This window comes from Lathamus discolor, chromosome 11 (assembly GCF_037157495.1).
Source record: "Lathamus discolor isolate bLatDis1 chromosome 11, bLatDis1.hap1, whole genome shotgun sequence".
In the NCBI taxonomy this organism is placed as follows: Eukaryota; Metazoa; Chordata; class Aves; order Psittaciformes; family Psittacidae; genus Lathamus; species Lathamus discolor.
The window spans coordinates 2336304-2359761 of NC_088894.1; the positions used below are offsets into that span (position 1 = coordinate 2336304).

The 23458-nt window shown below is 49.7% G+C and overlaps 1 protein-coding gene across 3 annotated transcripts in view; it reads left to right on the plus strand.

Annotated features, from left to right (window-relative positions):
• Positions 1 to 9536: 9536 nt before the first annotated feature.
• The window catches only part of NKAIN4 (sodium/potassium transporting ATPase interacting 4), a 48321-nt gene continuing 34399 nt past the window's right edge, over positions 9537 to 23458 (plus strand). Inside the window, exon 1 of one of the 3 annotated variants that reach the window (XM_065691321.1) lies at positions 9537 to 9815. In XM_065691321.1, the coding sequence (XP_065547393.1) occupies positions 9762 to 9815 (54 nt within the window). In that variant the 5' untranslated portion in view covers positions 9537 to 9761. The remainder of the gene's footprint in view (positions 9816 to 23458) is intronic. The other 2 variants (XM_065691320.1, XM_065691319.1) reach the window with 2 other exon arrangements.

A 23458-nucleotide genomic window follows, 5' to 3' on the forward strand; every position in this document is an offset into this window, starting at 1 on the left:
ATGGGGTTTGCAGCCGAGGCCATGGGCTGCTTTGACTCTGAGCAAGCCAGTTGGGCACTGCTCTGAAAGCATAGCCTATTCCAGGGACAACACCCATCCATCATTCCCTAGGGATGCGCCCCGATGGGGTGAAAGGGCTGGAAAGGGAACCCGGGGCTGCTCTACAGGGCTTGGCGGTATACACCAAGAGAGCACATTGTGCCTCTAATACCTTTTTAGTCATCAAGTGAGGCACAGAGCAAGGCTTGAGCATTTACACACGAATCCCAGAGACAATATTCTGCTCACTTCAGTGCAACTCCTAGTCTGAGCCTCGCTCTTATTAAGTAGGTTATTATCTTACTATCAGCACAGGGAGATTAACGGGAGCCATTTTCATTACCATTAATGGTAGCTACACGCATAACCCCCTTGCATCGAGGAGAAGGTAGTGGGCCTTTAAATGTGCGAAGGACAGAGGGAAGCGAATGAAATATAAAGCAAACACAGCTTAAATCATTTGCTTTTCCTGTTAAGGAGAAAGTGATCTCTTCTGATAAGCACCATTATTTCCTGGTAAACATAAGCCAGTGGGCAATGAGGTTCCCATTATAGAGATGCTATGTTATAGTGTCTAATGAGAATATTAATATGCTTTTCTGCGTATGTTGATAGTGCAGTGATTGGTGTTAATGGCTGTTCTGTGGCGGGTCTGGAAGGGTGCGTGTTGTATGTTGTGCTCTCAGCCTTGGGAGCAGTGTCAGGAGCGTATTTCATCCATTGGGGTCAGGGCTAAGAGCCTGCTGCCTCCCGTGGTCTTAATATACCCAACATGCATGTTCACACTCTGAAGCGTGGCAGCTTCGCCTGGGATCAGGATTGCTATCACCAAAGAGAGACAAAACAGTGCTTCTGTTTTCACTATAATTGACCCTAAATCAGGAATTGCCATTAAGATGTACAAACAGCAGCAAAACCCTACATGAGTGGAGGCTGCAGGATGGGACAATCTGGCTTTCAATAGGAATGAAGGGAGGCCGCAAACATTTGCCTTTCTTAGCAAGCACATAAATACATGCCATTCGCAGGCAAGTCCAGTTTGCTCGGTTCCCGGAATTTGGGATAGGTGCATAGCTCTCTTCCCATCTCTGCAATGTGCGACAAATGTTCGTTTGGCACAGACAATGCCAACAAGAAACATCCACCGACCATTCTATTCCCTACTTCTTTCCTTTCTCTAGTTACGCAATTATTCCAGCTCAAAACTAAATCGCATCTAATTTTAGCACAATTGCCATTGTTATGATTGTTATGCCCACTCTGAAGCACGTATGAAATGTGAAGATAAGGGTAAAACAACCAAACATAAGGCAGGAACAGTCTCTTTGGGCTGTTTTCCGTCTTGAGATCTTCCAGATAGAATTCTACTTGGCTATGTGTCGTGGTTTAAACTCAGTCAGCCACGCAGCCGCCCTCTCACTGCCCCCCCACCTTCCTCCCCCCGGGTCCTGGAGAGATGGGGAGGAGAATTGAAAGAATGGAACTCCCATGGGTTGAGATAAGAGCAGTCCAGTAACTAAGGTGTAACATAAATCACCGCTGTTACTGCTGATAATAATGATAAGGGAAATAACAAGGGAAGAGAATACAACCGCTCGCCACCCACCTACCGATACCCAGCCCGACCGAGCAGTGATTTCATCCTTCCAGGTAACTGCCCCCAGTTTATATAGTGCGCATGACATGCTGTGGTATGGAATACCTCTTTGGTCAGTTTGGGTCAGGTGTCCTGTCTCTGCTTCTCCTGGCTTCCCTTCCTCCCTGGCAGAGCATGAGGCTCACAAAGTCCTTGGTCAGAGTAAACATTACTGAGCAGCAACTAAAACCATCGGTGTTATCAGCGCTGTTCCCAAGCTGAAAGTCCAAACCACAGCACTGCACCAGCTACTAAGAAGGAGAAAACTGACTGCTACTGCTGAACCCAGGACAGTATGGAAGGATAATGCTCCAACATGGAAAGGGTGCTCCAGTTTTAGAGCATAGAAAACAACCAGAGCCCAATTCTGCGCAGATTTCATGAACATGTGCATTGTAACTGCAGTGGAAAACACTGATGACAAGTGAAAGCCTATTAAGATAACCTACCTAGTGTGTGATTTTGCTTATAAGTTAATGATTTGGAATGACGGCTTTGAAACTTCTTAGGTAAAAATACCCAAGAAGTTTCTGCAGCAGGATTTAAACCAAAGAACATTCTTTTGCTCTTGTAACTCTTCTACAGATTTCCCAAACCCTTTCTAACCCATTAATAAGACTTGATTTTGTCTATTAAATAGCCTAATAAATAAAGTGGCATTACCACTCAGTTTAAATTGCACAAAAGTACCTGTAAACCTCTCTTCTAGGAGAGCTGCCAGCATGAGCTTCAAATAGTAAAAGAGAAAGAGAAACAACAACCCCCTATTTTGACTTGCTTATTGACACCTATGTGGGCTGAATACATCACTCAGTTCTGGCAGCGCTTGTCATGGACTGAGGAGCTGTAGGGTTTTATTGCCTTCTTCCCTCCCAACACAGCTGAGATTAGCCACTACATCAGAGTAATGGGCAGGATGTCACAGCGCTTAAATTGAGGGGGAACAAAAGGAAATGTAAAGACTCTTGTTAGATAAATCTATTTAATAAATCCGAAGAGTGAGGAGCAAGGAATGGACCTGTTTGCGTGATAAATGTCACCATTCAAGTTCTGTGCTGTCATTACCTGTGATGTATGTAACTGTAACCGTGTGAATAATAATAACCCCCCCAAGTCAGCCCTTTTAGCTCCATAAATAGTCCTGTTAATTGATGGGAATGTGATAACACCCTTTGTTTGGAGGGGTTTGTGATGTCTCTGTGTCGCATGCTCTGAGTAGCACCCTGTGTAAGCAGGTTGTCACCCGAGCCACCGAAGACTCCAACTCATTCTCAACTTCATGGCCTTGAGAACTCGGAATGACTTCAGGGTTTGTCTTATTCTTGTCTTCTCTCGAGAGAAGCTCATTCCTACCGGCGTTATGTCACATAAAAACATCGTTAGGAAAGTAATATGTGCAATATCTCCTGCCATGGCATGAAACATCACTTGTTACTAAATGTTTCTTTTTTTATTTTGCTGAATAAGTAAGATTTATTCTTATTAAATACAGCATCCAAGTCTATTGATATTCATTGCATTTGGCAGCCACAGCACAGCAGCGCTCCCCAGCTGCAATGAATATTGCCATTAGGTTATAGAAATGCCACATGCACTTCGTAAAATAATCTTATCCCTCTTGTTGCACAAGGGAACATTACTTTTTGCTTCCTTTTCAGCTGAGAAACCCATGTATAAGGGCTTTTCTGATACATGTCTGCGGTTAACTTGGCACTAGCCAAATCTGAAACTACATCTAATTACCTGTAGCAGTAATTATGAGTAATTACCAGTGAGACGCTCAGCCCTACTGGTCTTCAAGTAGGAGAAACTAGGAGGGAGTTTAGTTCTACAGCTACAACAAGGAGTCCTGCCTACGCTATGGATTCACCGGCACTGAATTTAACATCCAGCCCTTCAAACCACAGACAGGATCAGGACAGTAATCAACCTCTGTCCTTCCACTGCGTATTGATAGGGAAATCACTGCTGGTTTGAGCTCCTCTCTGCAGCTGGGAGTGCACTTTGATGTGTTTCTACTGTCAATCAGGTTATGAAGACCTCCTTTTGCTATGTTTCTCCACTTCATAGCTGGAAAACCTTAAGCAGATCTTGTATTTAGAGACCCCCATCAAATTTCCTACCTATTCTTTTTGTTAGGAGTGAGATAAAATGTGGAACGGTTTTATATGATACAGCAGGAAGCTTTTCCTCTGATATTAAAACAGCAAGCAGACAAGCAAAAGCTTTCATTTAACAAGCGGCAGTTACTACACACAGCTTTGATTCTGTGTTAATGTCTCATACATGTGTGGCACATCACAGTTTGTACCATTGTCAATCAAAGCCATCAGAAGTGGGCATCTAGCATGGTCCGGGCAGGGTGAAAAAGCCTGGAAGTGCTGCCAGCTGCCTGTGTGTACCCTGTGGATACTCAAAATGAGCTTTGGGAGCCTGCTTCAAGTGGCTTACTTCCAAGGCAATTAAGTCTTTCTACAGTAAATGGGTGTAACAAACGCTCCTGCAGCCTGGTGGCATCTGACACTGCTGACTTCTTAATGCATATTAGCCCGCACTGGCTGGGATTGAAAAGGGCATCACTGAAAACATGGCAGAGAAGGTTTGTGTGTGCATGGTTATGAGTAGCTTCCAAATGCACGTTTCATACCTGCATTGGGGCTGTCCTTGTACACGCTGGCTCCCAACACCATACACTCGTGCATACCCTGCTGTAGGTGTCCTTCAGAAGAAAGACACTCTAAAAGAAACTTGCTATTGATTCCTTCCCCATCACATCACATGTGACTTGTTAAATTGGCTTGAGGGAGTTCATAACCATTTGAGAGGAAAAAATGGTTCCTAAGGAAATAGGGAAGCAGCTTGTCCAATTGAGAGCACCCTGAGCCATGAACTGGAGACTGCTCTCACCCTCGGGGCTCTTTGTTTTTTGGTCCTATCATTTGAGAAACGCAACTGTTGCGTGGAAACCTTGAATAATCCACTTGGTATCAATACCCAGGGACCTTGGCAGCTGCCTTGAATTGCTCCATGGTCACACTGCCTAGTGGAATTGCAGCTGGAAATGCGGCTGCAGTCATGCCAGCTACTCGGATTGCATGGGCTGAGATGCTGGGGTGTCAGCTGTGACAGCCTGCTTGTCCTCTGTGTTAACCCTTCGGGCTCTCCCTCCTCTCCACTCCAGGTCATTCCTATGAAAGCACCCAGGAACACTGACATGCAGTCCCCAGAGCTGCTACGGCCCTGATTTGAGCAGCTCTTCCCAAAGTAGTTCAGCAGTTTCATGTTCTGGGTCTCCATGTTGTAAATAAGACAGACAGAGGAGGAGGGAGGCTCTTTGGTGCCCAGGGGAGGTGTTGGTCCATGGCACGAGGAACCCTCCTCAGACTAACAATAGTGCTGGTGGCTTCCAGGTTGTTTCTGTCTCAATGCATTTCCTTTATAGTCACAGAGAAGCAGAAAAGGAGCTATTTCAAAGCTGCTTGTGGATGTTATGGCAAGATTGCCAAGGCATCGTTGCAGAGCTGTGGAAGTGTGAATTTGAACCTTGACTCCACGACACATGAGTGCCTACGTGTTTGATGCAGAGGGAGGAACAATATCAGTCGTGTTTCCTCCATACAAGCCCTCGATCACACAAACAAGGTCTCTGTGTCAGAGATGTGGACAAATTGTTCACCTTGCTGTTGCCCTGATGCGGCAGAGAGCTCGGGGACTGCGTTCCACCTCTGCCATCCTCCACAAGTTCATCAGAGAGCACTGAGAATGTACTGTGCGGCTCAGCAAGTTAATATGAGGGAATCACAAATGAGGAATGTAGATGATGGTGGCGGACAAAAGCCTGATTAGGAGCTGCCTCCCTGCAGCATCCCAAAGCCTCACAGGGATCAGAGAGACAATGACACGTTTCACGCACCAGTTCTGATAAATTTTACAGGTTGCCCTGGGCTGTGGGGAACCATTTCAAAGCACAGAAGCCATTGAGATTGCTTCTTTTCTTGTGTGGTGATGAGAACAGTTTCTAAGCCACTGCTCTTTGCTCTCCCAGGGCTGTTCTCTCCAGCGTATTCAGGCTGTAAAAGGAGGGGAAGAGCAGAGCGTGGTTCCTTTGGACATCACTTGCTGAGGGTGTTCCAGCTCAGTTTGGGCTCCTGTGCCTCTCTGGTCCCTCTGGAAAGCAGAAGGACATGTCTGTGCTATTGCCACCTCCCTTAGGTCTCCTGCTCTGATAGCCTTGGCTTCGCTGGCTTTGGTCCCAGAGCAGCTGAGCTATGTAACAACTCTCTAGTTATTAGCTCAGGGTAATGAAAGGTTTAAAGAATGACAAGTTTAAAATTAGAAGGTCAAAAGCCTTGCCCTTTTCCCCTTCTCTCTCTCTTTTTCTATCTAGTTCAGTAACCCTTTCCTATAGAAAAAGTCTTCAGTGAGACATGGGAATATCACAGAGTCCAGTTCTTACAGCCAGGCCTGGCTGCCCCAGGTGAGCAGTGGCAACCTCTGCTCACCAGCAGTGAGGTCCTGTCACTGTCATTGCTCTATCGAGGAGGCAGAGCAGAAGCTACTGCCCTTTCCTCCGCCCACCCAGGAAGATGCTTTATCCTGATCCATTTGCACCCATCCACGTTTTAAGCACCCACGGCTCAGCCACCTCTTAGGTGAAGATGTTCCAACTGGTTGTGCTGAAGGTGGCCCCTTGTGGATTCCCACTGTGCACCGTGGAAGGCTGCCATCAGTCGCATGGCAGCGGGTGGCAAAGGGTTTTACCTCTAATTCGTGTTAGAGAAATAGGATGTGACATAGGATGTGACATAGGATGTGATGTGCCACCTTGGGAGGCTGCTGTCTGCGCTGGAGGAGGGGAGCTGGTTAGCTCTGAGGCCATAAAGCAGTGCAATGACCACACTTTGCCTTTTGGAGGTGGCATTGATAAGGTTGAAGTGTTCTGACACTGCTGCAGTTGCTCAGAGCTCTCTAAAGGCACCCAGGTGAGGTTGTTAAATGGAATATAAGTGAATCGAGTGGAATAATGCACCCCACATGTATCGTGGGCTCTAGGACCATCAATAGCTTCCAGCAGCTCTGACAATGACAGGGTTTGGGCTGTGAAGAGACATGTCCCCAGCTCATACTGGCCTCTATTGCTCATCTTAGTCTGTCAGAGTGAGGAGGCTGCAGAGATGAGAAATAAGGAGCTGTGTTGAGACACTGGTGCTTTGTCTCAAGGTTGCGAACTTTGTTTCTTGGTTTCTTCTGAAGTAAACCTGTGTCTTCTGGAAAGAATTTGGATGCAACCAGCCAGGAACAAGTGATAACAAGGTTAATCTCCCGTAACAGTGCAGCTGGATCCATGCAGCCCCATCAGCACAAGGAATTTGGATGGGAAGAGGTTCCTGATTCAAGCACGGGCTGAGAACAAGGATGTTCAGTGCCTGGAGCATCATTTGAACTCTCAGGGTAGATGCAGCACTCATGCAGGAATGTGAATGACCAGGACTTCATACTGTGTTTAGGAGATTCTGGTGGCTGCTGTGGCAGCGCCAAGCCAAGTGCCGCTGTATGATGGTGCATGGGGGTTACTGTTGACACATAGCACGTCAGTGATGGCACTGCCTTTTGGCAGCCTCTGGGCTGCCTCTTCCCATGGTGCCTTGTTAATCTAGCTGCTAATTGAAAAACCCCAACTTAATTTGCATCTAAGATCCATGTGTTTTATTCACTTAGGTCCAAATTCAGCTAAGTTCTTATTTCATCTCACGGAGTCTGCAGGAGATGTTTTAATTAGCCTACAAAGAGCAACCAAACCCCCAAACCTGTTGTACGACGGAAACTCAATCCACCTCCACTGGTGTCCGTAACCAAAAGAGATTGGAGACCAACGCTGATGCCAGTGTCCAGCTTTCAATGCAAGTAGTCCCAAGCGGGGCTGCTTGGTTATGTGAAGGCAGATCCTCTCCTGCTGCGCCAACACAGACAAGAAATCATCTGAATGAAGATCGTAAGATCAGGCTCTGGGAGTTTTAAGTCTCTCTTTGAAATACAGGTTAGGTTATCTCTGTGGTTTCACCCCTCTCAATAAGCTGAGGGGGGTCTTTTCTGTTGGCTGCCCATGGAGTCCCAGCCAGCACAGGGTTACCTTCTGCTTCACTTATCAAGGTGAAAGTGCAGGTGGAAAGAGCCCTGTTTAAGTCAGACTCAGCCTTTCACAATGATACCTTCTGCTGTTTCACACCGTGTCTCCTTTGTGGTACAACTGACTTGGAAAACAGCCGTGCTTATGGAGGCCTTCAGAAGCAGGACGCAGCACAAGAGATGCAGGAAACCTTCAGAAAAGGCACAAAGGGCCGGTACTAACCTGCACTGCTGCATCCCAGCCGGCCCCACGCTGTTCCCAGCAGCTTCCAGAGCTGGAAACAGCAACCAGCAGAACCCAGCCTGCTTTGTTTGAGCTCCTGTTGTCATTCTGATGTGGGGTGGATTGACCCTCCAGTGCAGAGCGAGGCCTCCCTATGCAGGTTGTAAAAGGAATGTTTCATCTGCATTCATTACAACCTAAGCTGCTGCCTCCACCATCCAAACCCATCTTCCTGGGAATACAGTCACTGCCATAGCTTCTTCAGTCCACGGTTTTCTCAGTGAATTGATTTCTTCGCTGGGTGCATTGCTTTCACCTGTAATAAAATGTGGTTTATTGTATCTGACTGCCTTAATTGGTGCCCTGGTTGTGCACAGTGCACAGGGCAGAGAATCTATGTACTTTGCCATTGAAAACGAGTAGGGTTTGTGGGCAATGCGGAGTCTGTCTCCTAAGCTCAAGTATTCCGAGTTTGCTTGTTTGTTTGTTCTGTTTCCCCCTGTGGCTGATTTGAATAGCAATGATGTTGTTAATACAAGGCTTTTAACATTCATAGCGCTTTAGGATTAATCCTGCTGCCCTGCGGTGTAGGCAGGGGTGCTTTCCTCGGTCATTTCAGCTCCCATCTCCTCCTCGCACCGTTGGAGTAAGCAGTGTGACATGCTTGTTTGAAAGGGAAGTGGAACTGGTCACTCACAGGGCAAAACTGCACTGGCTTTGGAGGCAGAATCATAGGATCATAGTATGGTTTGGGTTGGAAGGGACCTTAAAGCTTCGTGTGTTGAGCTTAAACATGAGTCTGTCCCTATCACAGCACATGGTGTGGTTCCTGCTCCTTGGCTGGCCAGAAGTGAGTAGGGCAGGAAGTGAGCTCTATCTAATGGGCCCTGCTTCTCCTTCTGGAGGGGCTCGGGTGTGTAAAGGAGGTGGTTGTGTGCTCATGGATTTACTCTGCTGGTCACAATTGAAGTAGATGGACATGCTTTCCTACAGATGAGGTTTTTGGGGACGGCTTCATAGATGGTGCTCAGGTAGAAGCTCTTCTTGGAAGAAGAGATGCTCCCCTACACCCCTGCTATTCAGCCATGGTTCATTCACAAGCCTGGACATACACTTCAAAACACCCACAAATGCACGTTTTAAAGAATTCCTTGTCTTACCCCCCTTTCCAAGTTTATCTTCCATGTGTGACAAATATTACGGGAAGAATCATTGCATTTTAGACCAATTCTAGGTAATTTTTAGGGTGAGCATCCTGCACAGGGAGGAAGGTGATGGGAGTTATGTGGAAGGGGGAGAGGAGCTGGGGATGCCCCATAGGCTCTGTGTCCCGTAGACCGCCCCCACCCCGCCGGGGCAGGCGAGGGAAAACCAGGCTGTGCCCGGCTCAGCCTCTCGGGGGTGGGGGGGCAGGCCGGGAGCATCCCATTGGCACCCCGGGAGCATCCCTCCGCGCCTGCGAGGGCAGCGAGCCCCCGCCCCGCCGTCACTGCCCGCAGCCGCGCCGGAGCGTTGCCCTTTTAAGCTGTGGCCCCATCGCCTCCTCCCCGGCTCCCGGAGGGGCTCCAGATCCTCCGCGACCTCCCTCCTCCTCTTCCTCCTCCTCTTCTCCTCCTTCTCCTCCTCCTCCTCCTCCTCCTCCTCCTCCCCCCGCGGCAGCTGCGGGCCGGGCCGGGGAGCGGGAGCCGGGAGCCCCGGGGCGAGCCGGGCTGGCCCTGCCCGCGCTGCTCGGGGACCATGGGATGCTGCACCGGGCGCTGCACCCTCATCTTCCTCTGCGCTTTGCAGCTGGTAAGTGGAGGCGCTCCGCGTTAGGGGGGAACGGGAGAGAACGGGGGGTTCGGAACAAAAGCCCCCTCGGGGGCTGGTAAAGGCTCCGGTAAAGGCTTCGGTCCTTCGTTACTTCATCCCGGAGGAGGAAGGTGGAGGGATGCCTGGCTGCGCTCCGGGGACGCGGGGCAGTTTTGGTGCCTAAAACTCGGAGAAACGCTTGGGGAAGGAAAGAAAAAGAGAAGTTTCCAATTCGTAAGTTTGAGGTTGTAAAAGAAAACTTTAAGCAAATTAAATGATCCCTGCTCGAAGGGAGTCCCGGCGGTGCTAGAACGAACCAAACTTCGGAGGTACCGAACCCACCGGCACCTTCAGCCCTGGTCATGGCCAGCTGGAAGAAAGGGCTGGCCGCTGTGTGTGTCCCCATCCCCCGGGGACGGCCTCCCTGTCCTGTCCCCTGTGTCCCCCCCGGCTCCCCGCTGTGTGTCCCTATCCCCCGGGGCTCTCCTCCCGGCTCGCCGCCGTCTCCCCGCACTGGAGGGGTTTGTGTTGGTTTGGAAGGACCATTCCCCCTGTCGGGATACAGTGCTCATAAACACACAGGGACTGATACAGGACAAAGTCCCGGTGCGCGGCGGGCGCGGGTCCTCGGGGCATCTCTTTTTGGGGGGGGGAACAAAGCTGCGGGTGCCGGAGCACCCCGCGGGGCTTGGGGGGGACCCTTCTGGTCTCAGCTGCAGGGCTGAGCGCTCCTCCAGCCTTAAAAAGGCAATGACAGCGCTAAGCCCCTGCGCTTCGTTTGCTTCTTCCACATTCGCTTGATTTCGGGAGCGTCACCGCGGGAGGAAAGGGCAGGCTGCTCCCTGGGAAGTTGTGCTCAGCAGCGAGCCGGTGCCAAGGGGTGAGGCTGGGTTAAACTCTTTGTTTTGGAGCTGCTGGCGCTGGCAGCCGAGTGTTTTCCGCATAGGGATGGTGAGCAAACACAGCGCTCAAAGCGGGAGAGGGATAACGGGAGCCTGCGAGTTTTCCGTGTCAACAGCCATCAGCCGAAAAGTGAGGGGGAAGAGGGTGGGAATGCGACCCGGGGACCTCCGACCAGCCCGGCTGGAAGATGCAGATGGAAGGTGGGAGTCGTGGTTAAACGAAATCCAGACTGGAAGCGGTGGGGTTTTTGCACAGTCTCTCCCCGAGGAGGATGAATGGCCGGGGAGTGCATGGAGCCTCCTGGATTAGTTCTGATTTTTCACCCGTGATCACAGGGGAAAGACGCTGTTCCCTGTTGTACATGAGAAACTGGCATCTCCACACTCGCTGTCTCTTAAACCCATCGTGGCGGCATCACACACACTGGGAGAGAGGGGGGAAAGAATAAGAAAGAGAAAAGGCCAAGAGCTGCCGGTGCTGTTGGGGTTTCTGACGAGCGTGGGAGTTTGCTCGTATCCAAGATACGGGGACAAAGAACCCCCAGCATCGTATTTTCCTTAGGACCCTCCTCCTGGAAGAAAAGAATCCGTTTGGCTCATTCTGAAGCGAGTTTGGATGCCGAGGCCGCAGCGATTTCCCAGGGCACTTGCTGGGTGAATGGGTAGAGCTGGAAAAATGTGAACTATGGGGAAGGGAATTCCTGGAGCCGCGCTTTGCTCCGGTGGGGGTGAGGTCAGGAGGCACTGGATGCTTCCCAGCCAGTGCTGGGGTGAGGGTGGGATCCAGCCTGGAGCTCTTCTGTTATGGTTTAATTCTAAGCAAACTTTGCCTGTAAATCATCACACCACATCCACAGCAGCCCAGGGACCTGCGGGGCTCGCTGCTGCTCAGGGTGGGTCCTGTTAAGACAAAACACTGAAGCGATCAGGCCAAGATCATCAATAAATTATCATGACGTGAACTTCCTTTGTTCCTCTCGTGTCTCTGCTCGGCTCCATTTGATACTTTGAACCCTTCACAGTCTTCCCTGCTTGTAGCCGAGCTCCAGGTCTCCCGCTGCCAAAGTCCCAGGGGTGAAATCCCAGCTCCCCTCTGCTCTCTGCAGGTTCCGCCTCTGCCTTAGAGAGGGAAGAGGATTTCGGAGCTGGGATTTCCCACTTGAGGGTTGTTTTCAGTTCAGTCTTTCCCCTCTGTTTCTTTCCATGTTCTCATGTCTGTTCCTCGAGGCTTCGCTGGGGCTTTTCATAACGACGAATGGAAACATGAAAAACACCCCCAAAATTATCACATTAGGAATTGCAGCCGTAGCGCTCTGCAGAGATTGCTTTATTATAAGTTGCGAGTAGGTGAGTGTGGGGGGAAGTGTTCACAAGCAGCAGCCTAAATGGGGAAAAAAAAAGGTGGAAACCAAACATATTCGTCATTGCTCCCAAGGAAAAGTTTGTGCTCCAGCCGGAGAGCAGGGCACCGTGTGAATTGAAGGAGCTGCTACACGGCGCGAATACCAAGTAGAGCCTCAGCCCCCATGGGCTGAGCGCTGGTGGCGCAGGCAGAGCAGCAGAGAATGCATCTGTCTGAAGGAAATCAGGGCTGACTCCCCCGTGGTTTGCTAATCAAGGGGGGAGGGATGGCTGGAGCTGGAATAAATAATTTGCCATGTTCCAATTTTAGGTTATTGTTTCCTTGAAGCGTCTGCATTGGGCTCTTGTTTTGCTGATCAGCGCTGCGGGGAGGTGGCGAGAGGGCTCGGCTCTCCCTCCTCCTCATCCCAATGCGGGTCACTATTCCTAATCCATCCCTTGGCCCCAGTTCACCCGTCTTCAGTAGAAGTTTGAGTGGAAGTTGGCCAAGGTCAGGGCTGCCCTGCAGGTGGGCTCGTCCCCAGCACAAAGGAGGACCCTCAGCAAGGTGATGGGTGGTTGTAGCCCCGTGTTTGTGCATCCCAAGGGTGCTGTCACCTCCCAGTGCCTGCTTTGCCCCAACACCTCTGCTGGTTTTACAAGGGCCTGTAGGGACAGGCCAAGGGGAACGGCTTGAACCTGCCCGAGGGGAGACTGAGATGAGCTCTGAGGCAGAAGCTCTTCCCTGTGAGGGTGCTGAGGCGCTGGCACAGGGTGCCCAGAGAAGCTGTGGCTGCCCCATCCCTGGCAGTGCTCAAGGCCAGGTTGGACACAGGGGCTTGGAGCACCCTGCTCCAGTGGAAGGGGTCCCTGCCCATGGCAGGGGTTGGAGCTGGAGGAGCTTTAAGGTCCCTTCAACCCAAACCATTCCATGATTCAGGCACTGGTTTTAACCACAGCTGATTCCCAGCCCTTGCTCATCCCTTTGGGCAGATGTGTAGCAAGCATCATGAGCAAAACTGCCCTGAGTCCTGGTTTTCCCTAGGAAAAAACTCAGGAATCTCTAAAAGACCTCTCCAGAAAGGGTTAAGAAATGTCTCCTATAGAAATCGGGTTGAAAAAGCCTTGTCAAGGGCAGGATTTCTGCACCCCAGTGGTATGACAGCGACTGTCGCACCCAGCAGGGCTGTGAACTGGATGGGTCGTGGTGAGAAACCACAGCTGAGGGCTGGGTCTGAGGCAGGGAGATATGAACCAGTCATTGATTTGCTTCTTTCCTCTCTGCTGGTGTGAGGCTGCACCCACACGGTGCCTGTGTCTGTGTCTGTGCTGGAGCAGCCGCTGCACTGAAGGCACTGTGTGCGTGTATTTCCACGGAGCATGGAAAAACTCCCTCCCTCCCTCCCTGTGCCCTGTCCCAGCAAATCAAACAACTGCAGTTTCTTTACATTCAGCCCGTTGATGGAGCGCTCAGATGCCAAGCAAAGCCTGGAGACAATTTTACAGATACATTATAAATCCCCCTAGAATAAGAGCTTCTAATGGAAAAAGTGACTAATCCTTCAACCCAGCGCAGAACACGGCGCCCTGGGACGGGGCTGCACATCGGGGCTAACCCAAAGTAACCATATACCTTTATGGATTTATTTCCTGGTGCTCTCTTTCTCCCTCCCTTCTCAGCGATGTCTTTTTAATCTCTTACAGAAGGGGGTGAGCAGTTCTGGAAAGTATTTGGAACCAGCACTGATGCTTCTCCTAACGACTCTCTTGTAGCTAAAGCGGTTGTGTTAGTTCGAGCGGGGCATAAAGCGATGGAAGGCAGGCAGGGTGAGGGCAGAAGGGGAGGGATTGCATGGCAAGGCAACAACTGGGCAAAACCCAGGAGTATCTAAAATAGGTGGGTTCAATTGGATGGGCACACGCGGGCTGCAAGAGAGAGGCTGGAAGAGCATCTTCCTGTCCAAGGAGCATTCATAGAGTCACAGAATGGTTTGAGTTGGAAGGGGCTCCAGTTCTCATGGGCAGGGACCCCTTCCACTGGAGCAGCTTGCTCCAAGCCCCTGTGTCCAACCCGGCCTTGAGCACTGCCAGGGATGGGGCAGCCACAGCTTCTCTGGGCACCCTGTGCCTTTAGAGGCCACTTGTTTGGCTTCCTCTTCTCCATTCCTGGGACTTCTATAGCTGGAGGCAGGATGGACAGAGCAGGGCCCATCTCTCCCCTCCCCTGCAGCTGCCTCCGGAGCCGGGGCAGTTTGATGTGTGTCCATAGGGAGCATTGAGCTCACACAGCTGAGCACAAACCATGGAGGAGGAGCAGGTGCCGGGGGATGTGCTGTGTCCCTTTGCTCATCACCCTGCTCAGGACCCCTCCAACATTACCTTGTGCTCTCCCCAGCTGTGCATCTTCCCTATGGTCTATGCTTAAAGCATAACCCCTCCAGGGGAGGCTCTGTCTCTCGTGCACCTAGTCATGGCTTGAGCCTTTCCTGAAGTCTGGAACAATATTCCAGGCTAAATAATAACATAAGTGTGAGGACTCCGTTTGACAGATGCTGTCTTCTCCGTGTCTGTTCCAGACAAAGGAAAATTAAAGCTGTGCCAATAATAGTGCTCTTCAGCATTTTCCACTGGAGCTGACTTTCAGTGCAAACCTGGGGATTTGACTAAATGAATATTTTCAGGAGAAGTATCTGCTTTCCATAGACAATTCCGAGTTTTTCTCCCAAGTTTTGGCCAGAATATTTTGGCCAAGAGTCAAAAATGTGCTGGCAAATGTGCACGGTGCTGGCAAAGAGTTTCCAGTTTGGAGCTGTGGAGCTTTCCTTCCAAAAAGGGGGATTTTTGCATGAGATTTTCCTTGTTTTTTTCACTCTTTTCCCTGAGCAGCTGCAGTCAGTGCTGCTGCAGCCCAGTGGTCTAAGCCCGAGAGCAGCACAAGGGAAAGAGGAGCCTGGGGAATGTGTTTCAGACGTGCCCCATTGCAGACTGTGCCCACATCCATGCTTCCCATTGCAGTGGCTGAGATTGCAGATGACTCACAGGAACCACATTGCTTTGTGTCCTCTAACCAAACCCATTCCGACCAGGAATGAAGTTTGGCACAAGCCAAGCCCAAAAGCAGCTGAGGGCAGGGTGGTGTTGAACTCAACTCTCCTTGGAGAACCAGGGCTTTATTTCAGCTGACACAGCAAGTTTCCCTGACCACTCTGATTTCTCCCAGCTCTGCTCCTTTGCCTTTCCCTTTTCCCTCTCTCCGAGCACCAGGGCCATGAAAGAGGAGAAGGAGCAGGTTTTTCCCCTATGGAGAACCTCTCTCCCTGGCTGGTGTGGGGTTAAGGGAGCTGACGTTGCTCCATTGTATGCTAATAATGTACGGAAACTCGGATCTTGTTGGCTGGGGTGCAAAATGGAGTTCTTCCAAGAATCTGCTCCAGGGGCCCTCAAGTAGGAACTCTTGGAAAACAAACTGGATAACAAAGGCCAGATTGTGATCGCTTTTCCTTCAGGAAAACCCTGGAATAGCCCATTGCATTTCAAGCACTTAGGAAAACACATATGATCTAGCGAGCAGTAAGTGTTAAGCGTAAGTGTAAGTGTAAGTAAGTGTAAGTAAGCAGTAAGCTGTAGCATTCCCTTTGCCCATTAACCAGACATTGGGCCTGGGGTCAGTAGAACTGAACCTTTCTTATTAAAATACCCCCAAAATAACAAAAACCAGAGTTAATTTGTGATTTAATGCCCTTTTGCTGTGGGCTTCCCCTTGTCCCCACTCCTCCTGGCCTGCAGTAGATGTGATGAGCACACCAAGCTGCACAGGTTGTGTCTCTGTGTTTAAGTTTAGCAGAGAGCTTTCAACAACGTGGAAACTTGTGTCTCCAAAGTTCTTCTCCCATTCCCCATCTCCAGAACACAAGAAGGGAAAACCAGGACATTTCTGGGCAAAAAAATGAGAATATCCTGGTGTTTAGCAATGTTTGCTGAGGGTGATGGGGAGGTTTTTGTGCCAAACCCCAATAGCCTGAGCTTTTTAGGAGTATAAAAGGTGAAAAGTGTTACTAGAAAGCCATTGTTTTGGTGTTGGTTTTCTCTTTGGAGCTGTATGCTCTGGAAGTTCTCATCTCTGATGCTATTTTATGTCCCCTAAGCCCAGCTTGCGTTGGGATTTGAGGGGAGAAGTCCTCAAAGGGTAAGCACAAGCTTGGGTGGTGTTGCTGCAGAGTAGTTGAGTTGACCCATCCTCTCATAGACCAGTGGGTTTGGGTATTTTTGTGGTAGAAGGAAACTCAGTGAATAAATACCCTGCAGAATTGCCACTCGGAGGTATTCCGTTATCATTCCAGATCCTAATGTTACCTTAAAGTACATGAGGCTTCACAATATGAGTAAATGACTTCTGCTTCTCTTGCTTATTGAGCTTTGATAAGTATTTTGTTGTCTTCTTGCTATGGATAATAGCAGGGATTACAAAAGCAAGGATTAATAGTAGTAAAAAAACAGGGAATGAGGAGTAGTAAAGTAATAATAGGAAAGTAAGTAGTAATAGTAGGGATGAGCAAAAACTGAGTGATTGAAGTGTCTGTCAGACATCTCTGCGCTGGGATTTCAACACAAGTGCTGCCTCTCACCAGCACATTGGGTTTGTGTTTCATGTTGAACACAGCAAAGCCAATGGTGATGTTGCTCTATCTTCTCCCTGGGTGAGCTGAGCCCTGGGCCCACATCTGAACGTCCTTGTGAAGTGAAGAACAGCAGATTTATTTAGCTGCATGTTCCAAGGTTTCACAGACCAAAGAGGATGGGACAACATCAGTAGCTTCTCCTTTGACTTCGCTCTAGGTCATTCACATCCACTGTGTTTTCCAATGGATGCTTTTTGCTCTCACTTCCACAAGGACTTAATTGCCATTTGCCTGCTGTCTGGGGCTTGTTCTCAGCACAGCTGCTTCCACGTCGGGACGTCAGACACAAACATGTTGTTTATGCGAGAAGCGCACGTCCCAGATTTTCTCTCAAACGTGAGGATTCATGGAAATGAGGGGAGCGCCTTTTCTGATCCCTCTTCGTCCTTCACCCTGGATGCTGCTTGGGTGAATGGAGGTTCAGTAATTGAGATGCTGGATTCCCTGACACCTTCCAGATGAAATGAGGGTGGTGGAAGCGGTGACCTCCGCTGCCATCTGCCACGGCTGAATGAAAATATACTGCAGGAACCAAGGCGACAGCTTGTCTTCCTCACCTGCTTGGAGAAGGCAGACACAAGGAGTTGCTGTGCCAGCTTCCTTGGCCACCTTTCAGTGATTGTCCAGCCCTGCAGGCAGCTTCCACCGGCTCTCCCGGCCACCCAAATACCTCTTTTCTTCCCTCTTGTTTTTCCCCCTCATTTTTCCATCCAATGCTCAGAACTCTGGAAAACCAGGACCATCATCGTACTTGTCCGGCGCCAATGGAGCCAGCGCACAGATCTCCACCCAGGCCTTGATTCTCAGTGTCTGAGCACAAGTTGCACCCCATCACGGCTGCACAGTGATGGGGGGCTGAAACCTCAGTATGTGTGTAGGATCCAGCCTTCATGCCCTTTCTGCCCTTTGGGGCAGCCCCTCACCACGCAGAGGAGACGAGGATGCAGCTGAGGATCCCACTGATGAGATACCTGGGTATGGGATGCCATGGGATGAGCCAGGGCTCCTCATCCCAGCTCGCTCCATCCCACACCTGCAGAGCTGCCCATGAGCTCAGTCTCACAGGTTTAAGAGGACACTGCTCTGCAGGAGGGTCTGTTCTCCAGTTCTCCAAGTCTCTTTCCCTGTCGTTGTGCCATCCCTGGGACATCGCTGACCTAAGGAAGGTCGGTCAGGATGACACTGGACAGACTCCTTCATTAATGAGCACTTGGGCAACCAGTCACCTGGGCAAAGATAGGAAAGATGAAGAACTGGGTATTACTGGAGGTATTTGGGTTACAGTTCTCCTCAAGAGCTAAGTACACTTCATAACAGCTGAATCCGGGTGCTCAGGTGAATGCACAGGTACAGCAAATACACAAAGCCTGGGAAGCTGCCTCCTGTGACCCCTCTCTGGGGAACAGGGACCTGTCCTGTGTCTGTGGTGACCCTGACAACAGTCTTGGATCCATTAAAGCATCCGGTGCTGAATTCTGTTTTCCAAGTGCTGTTCTCTGGAGATGGTTCATCTGAGAGCACCGTTTCATCTGCGCGGGGAAGGTGACACAGAGGACACTAACAAAGAGGATGGAGCATTTTATTACCACATAGAACTTATAAAATATGGAGTGTAACCTCGCATAGAGTGCTCTGTATGGTGTGTTCATCCATCACGGATAAACAGCCTCCCACAGTTAACAGTTTGTCACTGTCTATCTTCAGCTCCATATGAAAATTACCTCTATAGTAGCCAGCTTAATACCCCTGCTATGGTCCAGATACTCAGGAGTGTCCAACTCCATAGTGTGCAGCTTGGGAGCATCCTTTCCTCCTTTCTGAGATGCTGGACTCTTGATACTCCATTATGAGGGAAATGGTCCCACTTTGGTGGGAGCACCACTTCCGAATGCTCCCAAGGACCAGGATGTAATCATGGACACTCAGAAACCTTTTCTGCTCCCTGAGAAGGAATTCTTGAACGAAGCTGAATGGAGGAAAAACTGAATCCAAAGCTCACCTAAACAGGGCATGAAAGAGTTGGCCTGGCCCAACTGACTTCTGCCTTCACGTAGAGACCTTTAAACCAGCTCACAGAGGTAAGGTCTAGGTCCATAGGTCATTTAACATTGTGGAGAATGACCAAGACCTAAGTCTTGAGCGGACTATTGCACCTCCCCAGAACACAAAGCACCCTTGAGGTTCTGGACCAAACACCTCTTGTTCAACTACAGCACGCAAGAGCTTCTTTTGCAGCTCTTCCATTGGAGGACAGTGAAGAGAATATCCAGATCTCTGGCCAGATTTGAAGACTGAATTTAGATAACTTGCAATAAGACCTGAACTACTGGCTGCAGAGCCAAATCAAGCCCAGTTCCTCATTCCCCATGGTTACTGGTAATCCGTTAGCAGCAGAGTTCCCTGTGGGAGATGGGAATGGGTTCTGACAAGCACCTGGCCATGGCCAGCTCCAGCACACAACGCGCTTTTTGTGATCTCCTTGTGGGAAAGGCAATGCACCTGCTTCTATGGTGTATGTACAGAATTAGGGGAGAAATCTGATTATCCTCATTACTCAGAAATGCTAAATATGTGCAGAATACAGCCTGGCTGATTAGCTCGGAGCTTGCTGGCTGTGGAGCAGGGTGAGGGTGTTGGGAGAAGCGTGATGGGAGTTTGCAGTCTGTTATGTGCCCTTTGCTTTCCGAGCATGTGGAGAGAAGTGAGCACAGAGGCTTGGAGATGGGATTGCCAGCCCTAAACTATGTCATAAAGCTGGGGAAGGGCCATTCCTTCGCAAATGGCTGCCGCTTTTTAGGCTTCTGGGTCTTCAAGTTTCCCATCTCATTATCCTGAGAGGAGACATTGGAGGGAGGGATGGGTCTGCCTCGCTGCGCAAACAGCCGGTGTGAGCCCTGCATCTTCTCCGAACGCTCTTTATCTTGGCTCTGCGCTGACACAGGCAGATTCTCAAATGCTCTCAGAAGCCTGAGGAGATGGGGATGGTGGTTGGTGCTGTGAATGGTGCTGCTTTGTTTGCATTTAATGGGCTCATTTGCACCATGGAAATGCATGTTAGAAGAGGTCCTCTAGCCCCAAAATCTGAGCTGCTTTTCCCAGAGATGCAGAGGATGTCAGGCAGATGCTGGCCAGATGGAGGGTGGCTCATGCATCTCAAGGTACTAATCCCCAGCTGGGATTACATGCACCCACCAAGCATACCAGGCCCCTATACGGGAGGGCCGCAGGAGCCACATCAAGTGTGAGGTGTGTTCTGGGGTCCTACAGACTACACAAGCCATCAGACCAGAGCTGAAACCCGGATCTTCTGGATATAATGAGTGCCCACAATGCACCTTCATCCCTTGCTCCTTGTAGCCATCCTTCCTTATGTCTTTAAATAACCCTGAGTGGCTTTTAGTCCTGACCTTTTCTAACAGGTTGACTTTCCTGCTCTGAAGTCCCTGGCCATGCTCAGTGTGCTCAGGATCAGTCCTGCTGTCAGTTTAAAACACCATTAGCAATGAGAAGCTACAGAACTGTTTGGGCTTCCAAGGCTGCCACTGAAACAGCTTAAACCCGAGCTGTGTGACAGCCTGAAAGAATAGATAGGATGATATAAAAACTCTGCTATGGCTTCAGACAATAAAGACCGTGTCTCTTCTCTGATGAATAATAGCTTTGTTTTATTCCTTAGAGGACAGGGCTGTTAGAAGTGCTGAGAACTATCCCAGTGCTAAATATATGGCTGTGTAATAAAGGCTCTGCAATCTATGAACTGGGACTCAATGGATACTTGAGTGAATCATTTCAAGTACAATGAGTTTCGGAGGTAGTTCATGGTGACAGGAGGCAGAGGGGCACTGAGCTCCAGTGCAGGTCGCTTAGCCAAAGGATGCTTGCCTTGCATGAGATGTATCCTGGGGTTCATGGCTGCTAGGCCTTTATCTTGTGGTGGCTTCCATGGCCATGTAAAGTTCTCTTCCAGTCTGGGAAAGTAACTTGCAAACAAAGGGCGTTTCAGATGGAGCCCCAGTGTTTGGTGGTGAGACACTGTACACTTTGGCCAGCAGGGATCCTGGCAAACCAATCCTGGCAGAGTCAATGGGAACGAAGCACTAAACCCCCATTCAGCTCTTACCCAGGGCTGAAATCTCTATGGAGCTTGCTGCACCCCATCAGAAATAGTGATAGTTTGGAGCCTGCTACGATAAGAAGGAAAATGCTGCTTCTTACTGCTGCAGCGTGGCCATGCTCGTGGAAGAGGTGACGCACAGATATGGTTATCACTGGTCTGGAGTTCACCTCAGTCTTCCCAGATTAAACTTCTCTGAAATGACTTAATGAAGCGGCAAGGATCTGAATTTCCATACTGTGGATTAGCACTTTGCTATTTTAGCTAATCCTTGCAGACTGCAAGCAGGGAGATCAAAAGGCTTGGAAAAAACTGGTCAGAAAGTTTAGATAGGGACAAGCCAATGATACCATCACTCCAGGGATGAGGCATCATCTCACTGCTCTAACAAGAGTGATAGAAGCAGGGAGGCAGGGCTTTGGTGACACAAGCTAATAAAGGGCAAGTCTTTGTCCCCTTCTGTAGCTGGAGGAGACACAAGAGTTCATGAGTGCCCCACATCTGAGCTGCTGCCCATTGGTTTAGGCTCCAGTCCCTTCGAGGTCACCAAACTCTTCCACTGTGGAGATGTGGCCACTAAAGACTTGCTGCAAATGAACTTTGTTCTCCAAAGCTGCTGAAGTGGCTTTAAAAGGGAGGAGGGGGAAGGAAGGGGAAAAAGAGAAGGAAAAGAGAAATTCAGCTTTGCTGTTGAATAAACCATGAGGCATTGAAGTCAGCAGGGGAGGGGTTGGGGCAGCACTGAAATGAAGGGGACACAAATGTCACGCGAAAAATGAAGCTCAGGAGGGGCCTGGCCATTGTGTGAGGCTCTTGGAAACTTACTTGGAGAGCGGGTTGGTGGGAGGCCAAAAGATGCCTGCCCTGAGAGAGACTGCACTGGCCTGAAAATGCAAACAAATTGGGTAGCACAACGGAGGGGAGAAATGATGCTCCTAAACTCAACAATGGCCGAGTGCCACCGGGTAAACAGTTACATATAATAACGGCACTGTTTGGCTCAGGCGTCCTAATTGGGAGGCTGGGCAGCATCCGAGGAGATCTCTGCGTTGCACATTTTCCCTTTATAATGAGGAAGATTTTCCCTCCCCTCTGAAAGCCTCCCCCTGGTCCCATTTAACAGCAAACTCAAAGGCCTGGTTTCATTCCGCTTTCCCACAGCAAACTCATCCTGGCAGGAGCTGCATTAAGGAGGACAAGCAGAAGATGATAATAAATTGAGGACTTGCTCCTATTTCACCTTGTGACAAACTTATTCCGTGAGTGACATGGGGAGGGCGATAAGAGCATGGACAGGGCTGCCGCTTTGCTTTTGTTGCTTGGTCATGTGGAAAATAACCCCATTCTAGCCCTCACTCAAAAGGGCTTTCCTTTAAAACTAGTGCTTTTTAAAAGGCTCTGAATCCTTATTTACACTGCTGGAAAGGCAGCAGCTCGCCTCCATCAAAGGGAACGTCACGGGTCTCGTTTCATCATCCAACTGGAGAGCAAAAGCAAAGGGGATGACACACTAAAAGGGACACAGTCAATGCCATTAACACAAGTGGCAGAGCTTGTTAAACCTTCGCTTTTCTTTGGCATGATACTGTATTGCTGATAAATCCCTGGTGAGAATCTTTGGTTTCATGGAACTCCTCTCAAGCACAGTGATGATGTAGGGGATGGGGAGCATAGAAAACCACAGGCTTAGGGACTTCTACCCCAGCTCACCCTCACACTTTGAACCTGAGACTCCCTGCCTTGAAGCACTTACTTCCAGCACTCAGTCTAGTTTGTAGATGGGCTCTTACCCTTTAATGACCACCCACAGCAGATTGCACTTCATGAACCCTCAAATGTGCATCTAAACCGTTCACCATCTCCACCCAGAGGTATTTACTTCACTAATCTGTTTGAGCACTTCGTGTGTCCCTGTTTTCTTGCTTTTATTGATGTAAGAAAACCAGAGCTGGCTGCCTCCCCATAGTGCTCATGGGCGAGGTTACAGCTCAGGAAGACACCCAAGGGTGGACATCCATCCTCGCTTTGGAGAGCAGAGGGAACTGTGCTGCTGTGGCTGTGCCAAGGGACCGGTGACAGCTCAGAAGTCACCTTGGGTCACACAGAGTTGGCTTTGCCTCCTAAAGTGGCTGCAAGAGTGAAACATCCCCAGTTTACACATCCGGAGGGAGGCCCCGAGTGTTACCTGTGATTTCCGAGGTAATGAATGGATTATTTAAGTATGCCTGATTTGCTTCCAATGGAGCAGAATCAGAAGATGAGACTCCATAGTGATTCATTCATTTTTTAGCCACTTTGTGGCAGGGAAGGTTTTTGTGGGAACTGTGGTTATTGGAAAGTTCCTGCAATTCCCTGAAATCCCTATTAGTAACAAAACAGTCAACACGGTTTGTGCTGCTGTGTGTGTGAGCTGGGTGTCGGTGCATTGATGTGCTGATGCCTCCATGTTAATCCCATGGGATCTTCCCTCCTGCTCCATCAGAGCCAGGTTTTACCGAGCCCTTCCTCATGTGGCTGCAGCTGGACATACACTATGCCTCAAGCCAGCAGATGCTCCAGCACTTCACTGAATGAGGGCTTACGTCTTTCTGAAGGAGCTGATGCTGC